Below are 12,780 nucleotides of genomic sequence, written 5' to 3' on the forward strand. Positions count from 1 at the left end.
CAAGAGAAAAAAAAAAAAAAAAAAAAAAAAAAAAAAAAAATCTGTCACATTATAAGCTAAGAGACAAGCTTGAAGAGATAGTTGCCCTGGCAACATCTTGGTCATGGGTTTCTAGCATTCAAACTGTGAGAAAACAAATTTCTGTTGTTCCTGTGGTATTTAATTGTGGCAGATCTAGAGAACAAATACAATCAGAGAGTTAAATTAGTTCATATTTCTAGTACCCAATATGATCTGTTTGTTAAGTCATGTTTCTTCAAGACCCTCAAAAATTGTTGGAGAGGAAGCCAGCTTCAGTTGATGGAATCAAATGAGAACTATATATGTGAAAATGGCAAAGCAAAACCATTTCTATAGAAAAAACAAACCATTAAAAATAAATGGAATGTGTATATCACTAGTGACATAAAAAATGCTATCTTTCAACACCTCAAGCTATAAATGTTTTTAGTTTCCCACTTAATTTCTCAGGTTTCTGTGTAGTAGTCCACTAAGAAGTACAAAGCCTCCTAGGAAACTTCTCAGTATGACTAGCTACAATGAAAGAATTCACTTAAGACTTACTGAAGCTTCATCTCAAATTTATGAAAGAAATAAGAATGGCAAGGACTCTCATCCAACACAGAGACTAATATAAATTTTGAGTGGTACAATCTACGATTCTCAAAATTTGTGGGTCAAAATTCAGACAAAATAAATTAGAGGCCAAAGTTAATCCTATTGCTAATATAGTTTAGGTGTCAGTTTATTACTGGAAACAGACAAGGAGATTATAGTACTCTTATGACAAACCTTACACTTTCTCGATCATTAAAAAGGCAAATCTGTTCTGGTATAAAAACTCAGTATACAAGACATTTTTGTGATACCCTATATTTGACAAAAAATACATCTTCCATTAGGTTGACATTTATTAGTGTGTGTTATATTTTGTTTTGTTTTGATAACGATCTATTAAATATCAAGGTTTCTTACAAAATGGTTAGATGACTTTAAAGAAAGGGTAACCAAGACAAGATATTTCTTGCCTCTCCCTCTGAATTGGTTGTTGATAACAGTGCATTGCTATCACTTATAAAGTTTTAGGTGGAAGTGAAACTTTTAAAAATATACTCTTTTCATTTTCTTAGACTTTACTTAAACCACCTAAGTTTCTTTTCTTAACTACTTAAGAATGAAAAGCAGTCTCTTACCTAACACATCACTGTAAAACTGGTCCCAAAACTGAGAATAATATTGTTGGATCCAGAAGTCAAAGAAAATGGAGAACATTACATTTTTTACCCTTTCCAGAAAGGTCATTTTGTCAGTTAGTGCTTCCATGTTAACAGGCACATAGGAAAGTGGAACCGGAAGTTTCCCACAATATTTTTCCAGCATGTAACCCATGGAAAACCTTAGTGTATACACAAAAGGGATGTCCAGCAACTCAGCAATCAGTTCTCCACAGGGTAACACCGGGTCTATGACCATTACATTGTAGTTGGCTTCCTGGAGTTTCTTCATCATTGACTGGTTGTAGACTACACTCTCACACTGGAGTTTTAAATGTCCAGTTATATGAATAAAGAATTGGTGAAGTTTCATTGCCGACTGCCAGCGTGACAATGTTGGCATAACATTAGTAGCTACATTTAAAAAGTCATTTAGTGAGTTTTCAGCGGCCTGCCTGTTTTGTGGCAAAGGGATCACCTCAAAGTTCATTGTAGAAGCCTTGCTGTAGTCGATGATGAAACTCTGTGGAGAAACCAGCACGGTCACCTCATGGCCCCTTTCTGTGAGCTTCTCCAGAATGGTCTTTAGATTGAGCCAGTGGCTCATGTCACAGGGCCACACCAGGACCCTCCCACAGAACCCACAGCCAGTGTAGCAGACCTGCAGCAGCATGATTGCTGAAATCCATTTCTTAGAGATCATGACAGCAGTTCTCCCGGACACTGCTCTGCAGACATTAAATGCTCTCACTGCACAGAACTGAAGACGCAATTTAGATGCAGATCAAGTTAAAAATTAATTTCTGGAGTTAGGAAATGATACTGTGTGGAGAACTTTGTCAATATTGTTCACAGGGCACAGTACTATAGGATATTTGGTAGGAGAATTTATGAAATATTTAAATATTCTGGGAGAAATGGCTGCAGCGTTTTAGGAGTTCATTTTAAATATATTAGAATAAAAATGATACTTTTTAATGTACAGTTTTTATAATTTTTAACTATAATAGAACTCACGTAAGTTTTGTAAGTTATATGATAGTATATGGATAAGATGTATACATGACATAATAACGGAAAGATTATGCTAAATATTATATTAAGGTACAATATCTCCAGGCTTCAGAAGATGCTATCACTCCAATGTGGAAAAAAAAATCTCACAAAGCTTCGGGATGTGGGGTGCATTTCACCTGAGCCCAGAAGCAAACATGACAGAAGGTGGGTTCCAAAGGTGAATGGAACACAAGGAGGAAAAGAATGATGATAAGGAAATGATGGCCATTGAAGTATACAGTTATCAGTTCAGTATGCATGGAGTCAAAGCTAACATAGAACTGTACAGACAAAGAAAATATTAGTTAAAACAGAACGCTCTGAAGAGTCTTGAGTGCTATATTCTGGGTTCAATTTTACTTCCACAAAAGAGGTCTACTCAGATTTTGAAATCATATCCAGAACATAGTCATATGTATTTTCTATAATGAAACTCTTCTAACATCTAACTAGGATTTGAGTGGTAGAGAAAAAACAATGTGTAATAAACTGAAAGTAAATATTAGGAAAACAAGATGTGATGAGTATCAGGGAGAATATAATACTGATTTGTGAATGGAAAGCACAGAATGACAATCTTAAACAACAAAGAGGCGCTCAATTTATAGTTTGAGCAACAGGAATAATGAATATGACTCTAGCAAAACAACAAAACATTAGAGAAGTAGTAGCTATGGAAAGATTTTCTGACATACAGTATATGAGTTAATTGGACATGTCTGTGAAAATATTAATTGGTCTGTGAACACTACAGTCTCAAGGGATTGTATTTAGAAATCCAGATTTTGTGTTCAATCATCCATCTATACTTTAACTCAATTTCAGTTCCTCTACAAATCCTTTAATATTTCATACACCCAAAAAACAATTTTTTAGCACATAGCATATGCCAGACTCTATCCTATGCACAGGGCATAAACAAGAAAGATCACTTCCAGTTCAAAATGAGTTCACAGATTGCTGCAGAAAATGTCAGTTAAACAAATAGTTATTCTACAAATGCAGTGGAGATGGATCTTAGATGGTCAGGACAAATTGAGGAGGGCAAGCCCATGAAGGAGGTTGTTTGTGGAGGAAGAGAATAATGAAACAATGCTTTAGCTAAGTCTTTAAGAATGGTAGTCACCAGGTTGAAAAGTATCATTTGGAAGTAAAAGAGAATACTAATGTACCTGTGTTCTAAGAAGTATAACAGTTATATCAATGTTATATTCAGTTACAAAATTATATTCAATTAAATAAATTGACAGGGAAATATTGAAACTTCAAGTCCCTTGAGAGTTTTTCTGGTGTGCTAAAAAGAACTCCCAAAGTAGAGTTGTTTAGAAGATGCAAGATAAATCTAGGGTCAAATCTCCAATCAAACCTGCATAATTAGAATTTGTTTATAAGGAAAGGAGGCTTCACGGCTGAGAACCAGCAAAACAGAGATCACAAATATTAACACAGTGATTTGAAATATTATTTGAAATGAAATATATAATCATTTTTTTCAGTGTTTGAGGGTATGAAAGCAAAGTCTAAAAACAAGCAAGGATTGAGAGATTGAAAAGACTAATTGTAGGGACGCCTGGGTGGCTCAATTGGTTAAGCATTGGACTCGATCTAGGCTCAGGTTGTGATCTAATGGTTTGTGAGTTTGAGCCCTCCATCAGGCTCTTTGCTGATGGTGCTGAGACTTCTTGGGATTCTGTCTCTCTCTCTCTGCCCCATCTCCATTGTGCTCTCTCTCTGAGACACTCTCTCTCAAGATAAACTTTAAAAAACCAAAAATATGTGAAAATTGCTAAAGAACAGAAGAGAATTTCTAGAAACTAAAAGTTTATTAGGTAATANTTAAATTATTTAGCATATTAATCAATTAATATTCATTAATTTAAAAACAAATGGAATTTTATTATAAAGGACTGCAAAAATATATGCAAACATATGGTTAGTATAATCTGCATAGCCTCACAGTATCTCCCTGCATAGCCTCACAGTATCTCATAGTATCTCACAAGATATCTATCAATTACATAGGGAGAATCCTGGCAGAAATCATCTTAGCTAAATTATCAAAATTATTGTCACCAGTGATAATAGATTTATATTATGTACTTCCTGATATGCCACACTGTGAAGGACACATGACTGCTTCTGTAGTATTCTTACCAAAAATGTAGAATCTCACTCTAATCATGAGAAAATATCAGAAAACCTCCAACTGAAGGATATTCTAAAAAAAACCAAAAACACCTAACTACCCAGTGCTCTTCATAAACAAGAGGCAAAGAAACAGTGTGGGAACTATCACAAGTTGGAAAAAAGTAAAGACCCTGGACAAAGAGATGCAAGAGGAGAATCTGCATTATTTATCAGAAAGAAAAAAATTAGCAAGATAATTGACATTTTATTTTTATTTTATTTTTTTAAAATTTTTTAATGTTTTATGTATTTCTAGGAGAGAGAGAGAGAGCGTGAGCAGGGGGGGTCAGAGAGAGAGGGAGTCACAGACTCTGAAACAGGCTCCAGGCTCTGAGCTGGCAGTCAGCACACAGCCGACGCGGGGCTCACCCACGAACCGCGAGATCATGACCCAAGCGAAAGTCGGATGCTTAACCGACTAAGCCACCCAGGCGCCCCTGACGTTTTAATAAGAAATCCTAATTTTCATCATTTTATTATGGTTATGTAAAATGTTAATATTAAAAACATAGTTAAAATTTTTCATTCTTTCTATTTTTTTAATAAGTTTTAAAAAATTTATTTGAGAGAGAGAGAGACAGTGACAGAGCATGAGTGGGCAAGGGACAGAGAGAGAGGGAGACCCAGAATCTGAAACAGGCTCCAGGCTCTGAGCTGACGGCAGAGATCCTGAGCAGGATCACAAACTGTGAAATCATGACCTGAACTGAAGTCAGACACTCAGTGTGAAACTTGACATGGGGCTCGATCTCATGAACCATGGAATCATGATCTGAGCTCAAATCAAGAGTTGGATGCTTAAACCAACTAAGCCCACCTAGATGCCCCTAAAAGTAATTACTAATTTTTAAATATAGGAAATTAAGAATACTGTATGAGATCATCAATTGTTACTTTTCATTTTCTTTTTTCCCTCTTTTATATAGATATCCAGTGCATAAAAGAAATTTTATTGAAATTTCAAGCATCTAGATTAGGCAATCTTCTAGATTAGTCAGTTGTTGAACTAGTTCTTTACTATAGTATTCTTAGATTGCATATTATTTTTTTCTAGAAAATAATCTTTCCTAGAAGTAAACTTTTTAGTAGTATCTTGGAAGATATTGGGAAAGGAGAGCTATTGTATCAATCTGACTTTTCAGAACTATTTAAAAAGTGACAGTTTTCTTGAAAAGTAAAAAATAATGTCTATTAAAAGTGTATATATTAATAATATACATAAGTGGAGATGGGAGTGCTGTGGCTATAAAAATGAACCACAGAAGGGGGCATTTATTTATGGCCCAAGATTTCTCTTGAGGAACAGATTTCTCCAAGAAGCTTCTGCTTTACTAAGCACATAATTTGTATATACTTATAATTGTATAAAGAAATATAAAATAATATCCATAAGCCCAGGTATTAATCTGTAGCATGTGTTAGACAGAAGGCTATGTTTCAGTGTAATAGCACTTGTGTACATGAACTTTGGGCATCTGAATGGATCAAGGCTGATGTCACAAATGGGTCTACCAGAGACCTGGCTATCATGGGCTAATGAAAGTTAATTGTTAATTTCCATGTGTTTTGCCAAGCTGTTTGCTATATAATCAGTAGCTTGGAATTAGTCATGGTGGGGGGAATTACACCACAGATATTGGTAAATGCTATACAAAAGTGCTTTTTTTCCTTTTTTCACCACAGAAAGCCAACTGTTAAACATTTATAGCATATCACTGGATACTGTAATTCAAAAAAGAGATGGAAGCAAAGGTAGAGTTCCAGAATTTAAAATGGAGTACCTAAAAGCTAGAAGTATTTTTATTAGTTTTCTGTTATTGAATGACAAACTATCCAAAGTCTTAGAGTCTTAAAACAATAACTTTCTATTAAACTTTGACCTTACTCCTAATTCTGCTCTAGACTAGGCAGAGCTATTCTAGGCTGGCCTTGTTCATGTTCATGTGAATCAGACTTATCAGAGAATGAGCTTATCCTATAGGTCATCACGTGCATGTTTTCCAGTTGTCTGACACACATCTTTGTGGGTAAATATTCTGAGCTGTGTTTCCCTCACCATTCAGCATGCTAGAAGGTTAAATCACAAAACAAAAAGTTCACAGCAACATGGATGAACTTTGAGGGTATCATGCTAAGTGAAACAAATTAGACAGTGAAAGACAAATACTATACAAGCTTACTTATCTGTAGAAAACAACAACAACAACAACAACAACAAGCTTATGGATAGAGAAAAGTTGGTGGCTGCTGAAGGCACAGTGTGTGACATAGGTAAGGGGAGTAAAAGGTACAAACTTCCGCTTATAAAATAAATCATGGGGAAGTAATATGCAGCACGGTGACTACAGTTAACAATACTGTGTTGCATACTTGAAACTTGTTGAGACTAAATCTTGTAAAGGCTTTCCCAGACAAACAAAAGCTGAAGGAGTTCATGACCACGAAAGCAGCCCTGCAAGAGATTCTACAAGGGACTCTGTTAGTGGAACACTGCACAGACTACAAAGGACCAGAGACATCACCACAAGCATGAAACCTACAGAAAACACAATGACAGTAAATCCACATCTTTTAATAGTAACTCTGAATGCAAATGGACTAAGTGCTCCAATCAAAAGATGAATTAAAAAACAAGATCCATCTATATGTTATCTACAAGAGACCCATTTTAGACCTTAGGACACTTTCAGATTGAAAGTGAGGGGATGGAGAACCATCTATCATACTACTGTAAAGCACAGGAGAACATGGAAAAGTATCAGGATATGAAATTAAAATTGAATGATAATTAAGATCTTTGTATGCAGACAATGGCCAGTAGAAGAGAAAATGAAACATGGAGGAGGGCACTTTGGGGATGAGCACTGAGTGTTATGTGGAAACTAATTTGACAATAAACTATTTGTAAAAAAAAAAAAAGAAGAGAAAATGAAGGAACCCGTTTACAATGCCAACAACAAAACAAATCAACTGGCTGAAATTTAACAACAAATATGTAAAACCTATATAAGAAACAATGGTAAACATTCAAGAAGACACAAAGATTATTTCTTTAAATTTATTTTTGAGGGAGACAGAGCACAAGTGTGGGAAGGACAGAGAGAAAGGGAGACAGAGGGTCTGAAGCAGGCTCTTCTCTGATACCTGCAGGGCTAAACTCACCATGAGATCATGGCCTGAGCCGGAAGTAGGATGTTCAATGGACTAAGTGACCAGGAGGCCTGACACAAAGGTGAGTTTTAATTTTTTTCTTTTTCTTTTTAATAGTATTGTCAAGTTGGTTTCCATATAACACCCAGTGCTCATCTCCACAAGTGCCCTTCTCCATGCTCATCACCCCTTTCCCCTCCCTCCTACTCTCATCAGCCCTCAGTTTGTACTCAGCATTCAAGAGTTTCTCATGGTTTACCTCCCTCCCTCTCCCCAACTATTTTTCCCCTTCCTTTCCCCCACGATCCTCCATTAAGTTCCTCCTAATACACCTATAAGTGCAAACATATGGTATCCGTCCTTCTCTGCCTGACTTATTTCGCTCAGCATAACACCCTCAAGGTCCATCCATGTTGCTACACATGGCCGGATTTCATTCTTTCTCATTGCCATGTAGTATTCCATTGTATAAAGGAAACCACATTTTCTTGATCCATTCGTCCGTTGATGGACACTTAGGCTCTTTCCATGTTTTGGCTCTTGTTGAGAGTGCTGCTATGAACATTGGGATACATGTGCCCCTTACTTACTGTATCCCTTGGGTAAATTCCTAGCTGTGCTACTTCTGGGTTATACAGGAGTTCTATTGTTAACTTTTTGAGGAACCTCCACACTGTTTTCCAGAGGGGCTGCACCTGTTTACATTCCCACCTACAGTGTAGGAGGGTGCCCGTTTCTCCACATCCTCACCAGCATCTATAGTCTCCTGATTTGTTCATTTTAGCCACTCTGACTGGCATGAGGTGGTATCTCAGTGTGGTTTTGATTTGTATTTCCCTGATGATGAGGGATGCTGAGCATCATTTCATGTGTCTGTTGGCCATCACAAAGATGATTCTTAAAATTAAATAATAATTGGGGCGCCTGGGTGGCTTAGTCGGTTAAGCGTCCGACTTTTGCTTAGGTCATGATCTCGCGGTTCTTGGGTTCGAGCCCTGCATCGTGATCTGTGCTGACTGCCAGCTCAGAGACTGGAGCCTGTTTCAGCCTGTGACTCCCTCTCTCTCTGACCCTCCCCTGCTCACGCTGTCTCTCTCTCTCTCTCTCCTAGAAATAAATCAAAAATATTAAAAAAAAAAATAATAATATGTTCTTGAAATGGCAACAACAAAAATGTCAGTTTAAACCAAATATTTGCATTTAACTGTATGTCTGTGAAAATACCAAGACTTCTTTTCCTTCTCAGGAGCTAGGCAAGATTATTTCAAAATTCCTATAACAACAACATAAGCAAGCATGAGAGGCCAGTGTTACCCAGGACTTGCATGTCATTCACTAATGACACAGGGCAAAGTTCTGGAATCTCTCTTCTCTGTTTCAATGTAGACAGTTTGCACCAAGATTTTCAAAGGTTTTTAACTTGCAAAATAAGATAAAATCTGTTAAGTTGAAATAATGTCACCGTAGTGCCCTCAGGAGAGTTTGGTGAGAGAATGCTAATAGGAAACACCAGATCACCAAGCAAAGGGTAGGAGTTGAGTAGGCTTGTTTCTTTCTCTTTCCTTTCTACGAGTTCTAAAATTAAAATCCTGGAAGGTGTGAGGGGAGCCTGGGTAGCTTGGTCGGTTAAGCGTCTGACTCGGTTTCTGCTTGGGTTGCGATCTCACCAACCCCACGTTGGGCCCTGCACTGAATGCATACTTTGCTTGGGATTCTTCCTCTCTTTGCCCTCCCCTGCTCGTTTGCTCTCTCTCTCTCTCTCTCTTTCTCTCAAAATAAATAAATAAACATTTTTTTAAAAATCCTGGAAATTGTGGAGTGGTTTATTTCTGGGAATGTAAATTTCTTTATGTAATCGATTAAATATACATAGGATCTTACCTGGTTCAGTTATGTTTTGTGACTTCAGTGAAGTTACTTAATCTTTCTGAATTTTGATGGCTCTAATGTAAAAGATAACGATCATTCTTACCTTATATGTGGGTTAGCAATAATCTTTTCATTGTATTTATCAACGTACTTGGTAGGTGTTTAGTAAGAGTAGTTATATAATAAGTTAATAGCAAAGATGGCACAATTCAAGGGCATTAGATACAGAATCATTGAATAGAACTAGACCAGAGATGCTTGATGGAGCACAAACTGAACGTGAGAGACAATGTAATCATCTTAGAATTAAAATTATTAGAAAATGCATTTAAAAGTCCATAAAAGGAAAATAGGAATGAATCAAGATGAAAAATGAAAAATTAAGTAGTCAAGGTTACTCACTCTGAAAGTTCTGGAGAACAGCTTTTTTAGAAAGGTATCCCTTATATCAATTGATGTGCTGCTTACAGAGATGTAAACATTTGACAAAACAAGTCACACTGTATACTTTATGCACTTCCTTTTACCATGCACAAACTAATGGCTAACTTTTTTTAAAAAATAAAATAACATTACCCATCAAGAGCATTGTTATAATTTTTTAAAAAGAAACAAAAATAGGGGCTCCTGGGTGGCTCAGGTGGTTAAGTGTCAGACTTCCACTCAGGCTATGATCTCATTGAGTTTGAGCCCTGCATCAGGCTCTGTGTGGACAGCTTGGAGCCTGGAGCCTGCCTCAGATTCTATGTCTCCCTCTCTCTCTCTGTCTCTCCCCTGCTTGCACTCTGTCTCTCTCTCTCAAAAATAAATAAATAGACTTTAAAAAAGCAAAATGAAAGCACTAAGTGTTTATAAGAATGGAGAACAATTGGAATTCTACTACATGGCTGATGCAGTTATTCATTGGCACAGCCACTTGAGAAACTAGATTTTAGCAGTATGTACTAAAGCTAAACACAGGCACACCCTATAACCTAGCAATTCCACTCAGGTATGGCACACGCATATTCATCAAAAGACATGTACAAGAATGTTCATAGCAGCGTTTATCATAAATAGCCAAAACCAGGATAGTCTACATTTTTATCAACAGCAAAGTGGCTAAATAAAATATGGTATATTAATTTCATAGAATCTATATAACTTTGAGAATGAACAAACTATTCCTATATGCAACAACTTGGGTGAATATAAAAACCACCAGAAATGAAGCAAAATACAAAAGAGTACACAATGTGTGGTTCATTATACAAAGTTTAAAATCAGGCAAAATTCTACAGTGTTAGAAGTCAAGAAAGTGGTTACCTTTACACAGGAGTTGTAGGGACTGATCAGGAAGGAAGAGGAGTTATGGATATATTGCTTTGTTTCTTTTTTTAAAAAAATTTATAGTTTATTTATTTTTGAGACAGAGAAAGACAGAGCATGAGTGAGGGAGAGGCAGAGAGAGAGGGAGACAAGGAACTGAAACAGGCTCCAGGCTCTCAGCTGTCAGCACAGAACCTGATGCAGGGCTCGAAACCTTGCTTTGTTTCTTGATTTGGGTGCTGTTGCGTAGGTAGTTCACACTGTGAAATTTCAGTAAGCTGTAAAATTATGATCTATGCTTTAACTTCAAAATATAGGTTACACAGAATTAAAAAAAAATTTTAATGTTTATTTCCGAGAGAGAGAGCAGGAGAGAAAGAGAGGGAGAGAGGGAGACACAGAATCAGAAGCAGGCTCCAGGCTCTGGGCTGTCAAGCAGCCCATGAGATCATGACCTGAGTGAAGTCAGACTCTTAGCCAACTGAGCCACCCAGCCACCCCACACAGAATTTAAAAAACTTTACGGTACTGACCCCAGGGAAGCTGCATGTGAGAAGGAATTAGAAGCTTTATGTGAGGGAAGATTAACAGAGAGATAGATCCAAGTTTTCTAGGAAAAGGATGGGAGGTTGGTAATAGGGACTAGAATGGGCAAAAAAAAAAAAAAAAAAAAAAAGGAACAAAAAGCTAAGAAAGAAACAAAATCCTGGGTCCAGAAAGGGAGACAGAAATCAAACATTAAAAAATGTGATTAATCTAGCCCAGTTCCAGGTAAGCAAAGTAGAGAAGAAATGTTAAAAAGCTTTACATATTTCTTTTTCCCTTCATGGGCTGGGACAAGGCAGCGCTAGTTCTAGGGAATCCATGTAAAGTTTAGCAGTAGGGAGAGAGAAGGACCAAGTGGAACCAGTATGGTACTGGTATGTAAAATAGGCTACATTGGTTAAATGGCGCATAGAGTAGTACTGGGCTTCCGCTCTTTTGACCTGTACTGTGCTTGGAAAGATGGAAACCAACTGGGAAACCAAAAGATACAGACAAAATGGGGACATGCAGTTGCTGTACCTGTTTAGTTCTACTATAGCATTCAGCCCTCAACCTTCCTAGAGCTGTAGGCAAAGGCCAGTCCCCAATCCTGTCCACATTAGAACAATCTACTTGCTATACAGCAGATTTCTCAGAGGCTGGGGAGAGATGAAGCTCAGTGCAATTTGAAGGTGCCCTACAGAACACTTGGCTTGACCAAGATTTATTATTGATTCACTCCTGTATATGAATAGCAATGATTGTCATTTTCCCAGATATGCCTGCTCCATTAGGTATTAGAAGCATATTTAAAATTGAATTGATGATGATTTTTATTTGCTTCATCTATAAAATTTAACATCACACTGATAAACAAAACAGGATTTTTAACCAGTGTAGTTAGATATTTCCTTGTTACTTACTTGTTTCCTTCAATATAGATATTTGGGTATATTCTTTACCATGGTTAAATATGCTTTTTTTTCTAATCTGCTTTTCCCAGAGAACTAAAGAATAGTCACCGAAATGGAAATGCCATAGAAATTTGATGTTATTAGGTCTCCTGTGTTCTCCTATGTTTGATGATAATATGAAATGTAAGGCACCTGCCTTATTGTAGTATCAGTTTACAGTTACCAGGTGTCTTGAATACTTTAAGAATGTAATTGCAAACAAAAGACAAATTGGATTATACCACTCCTCCGGATACTTCAGTTTGAAATCAAGCTTCCAAGATAGTTATTTGTTGATCAAGTATATTTAGTAACATGAGAAGTATAAGGGATTTCGATAAATAAAATATTTAATTTCTCAGAATGTGGGAGTTCTGAAACTAGATCATTATCCTGTGAAGATGAGAAGTCGAGAACATTCTGTTTTACAAAGGCTTTTCCACACATTATATAATTTGTCATGGTTCCCTTTGAAAAGGAAGATTTAGTATACTCCAGAGGCCATTTATTCTTTGTGT

The 12,780-nt window shown here is 36.7% G+C and overlaps 1 protein-coding gene and 1 long non-coding RNA gene across 6 annotated transcripts in view; one reads left to right on the top strand and one right to left on the bottom strand.

The window, feature by feature from the left end:
- LOC144219948 (UDP-glucuronosyltransferase 2A2) overlaps positions 1-12,780 on the bottom strand; it is a 42,747-nt gene that overhangs the window by 14,126 nt on the left and 15,841 nt on the right. Inside the window, exon 1 of one of the 5 annotated variants that reach the window (XM_077750073.1) lies at positions 1,194-1,917. The exons of the other annotated variants lie outside the window; for them this stretch is intronic. Coding sequence (XP_077606199.1) covers positions 1,194-1,917 — 724 coding nt within the window. Of the gene's footprint in view, positions 1-1,193; positions 1,918-12,780 lie in introns of those variants that run through there. 5 annotated transcript variants of the gene reach the window in all.
- LOC144219994 (uncharacterized) overlaps positions 1-12,780 on the top strand; it is a 34,326-nt gene that overhangs the window by 8,070 nt on the left and 13,476 nt on the right. The window lies entirely within an intron of this gene.

The sequence above is a fragment of the Crocuta crocuta genome, unplaced genomic scaffold (assembly GCF_008692635.1).
Source record: "Crocuta crocuta isolate KB4526 unplaced genomic scaffold, BGI_CrCroc_1.0 scaffold1, whole genome shotgun sequence".
Taxonomy (NCBI): Eukaryota; Metazoa; Chordata; class Mammalia; order Carnivora; family Hyaenidae; genus Crocuta; species Crocuta crocuta.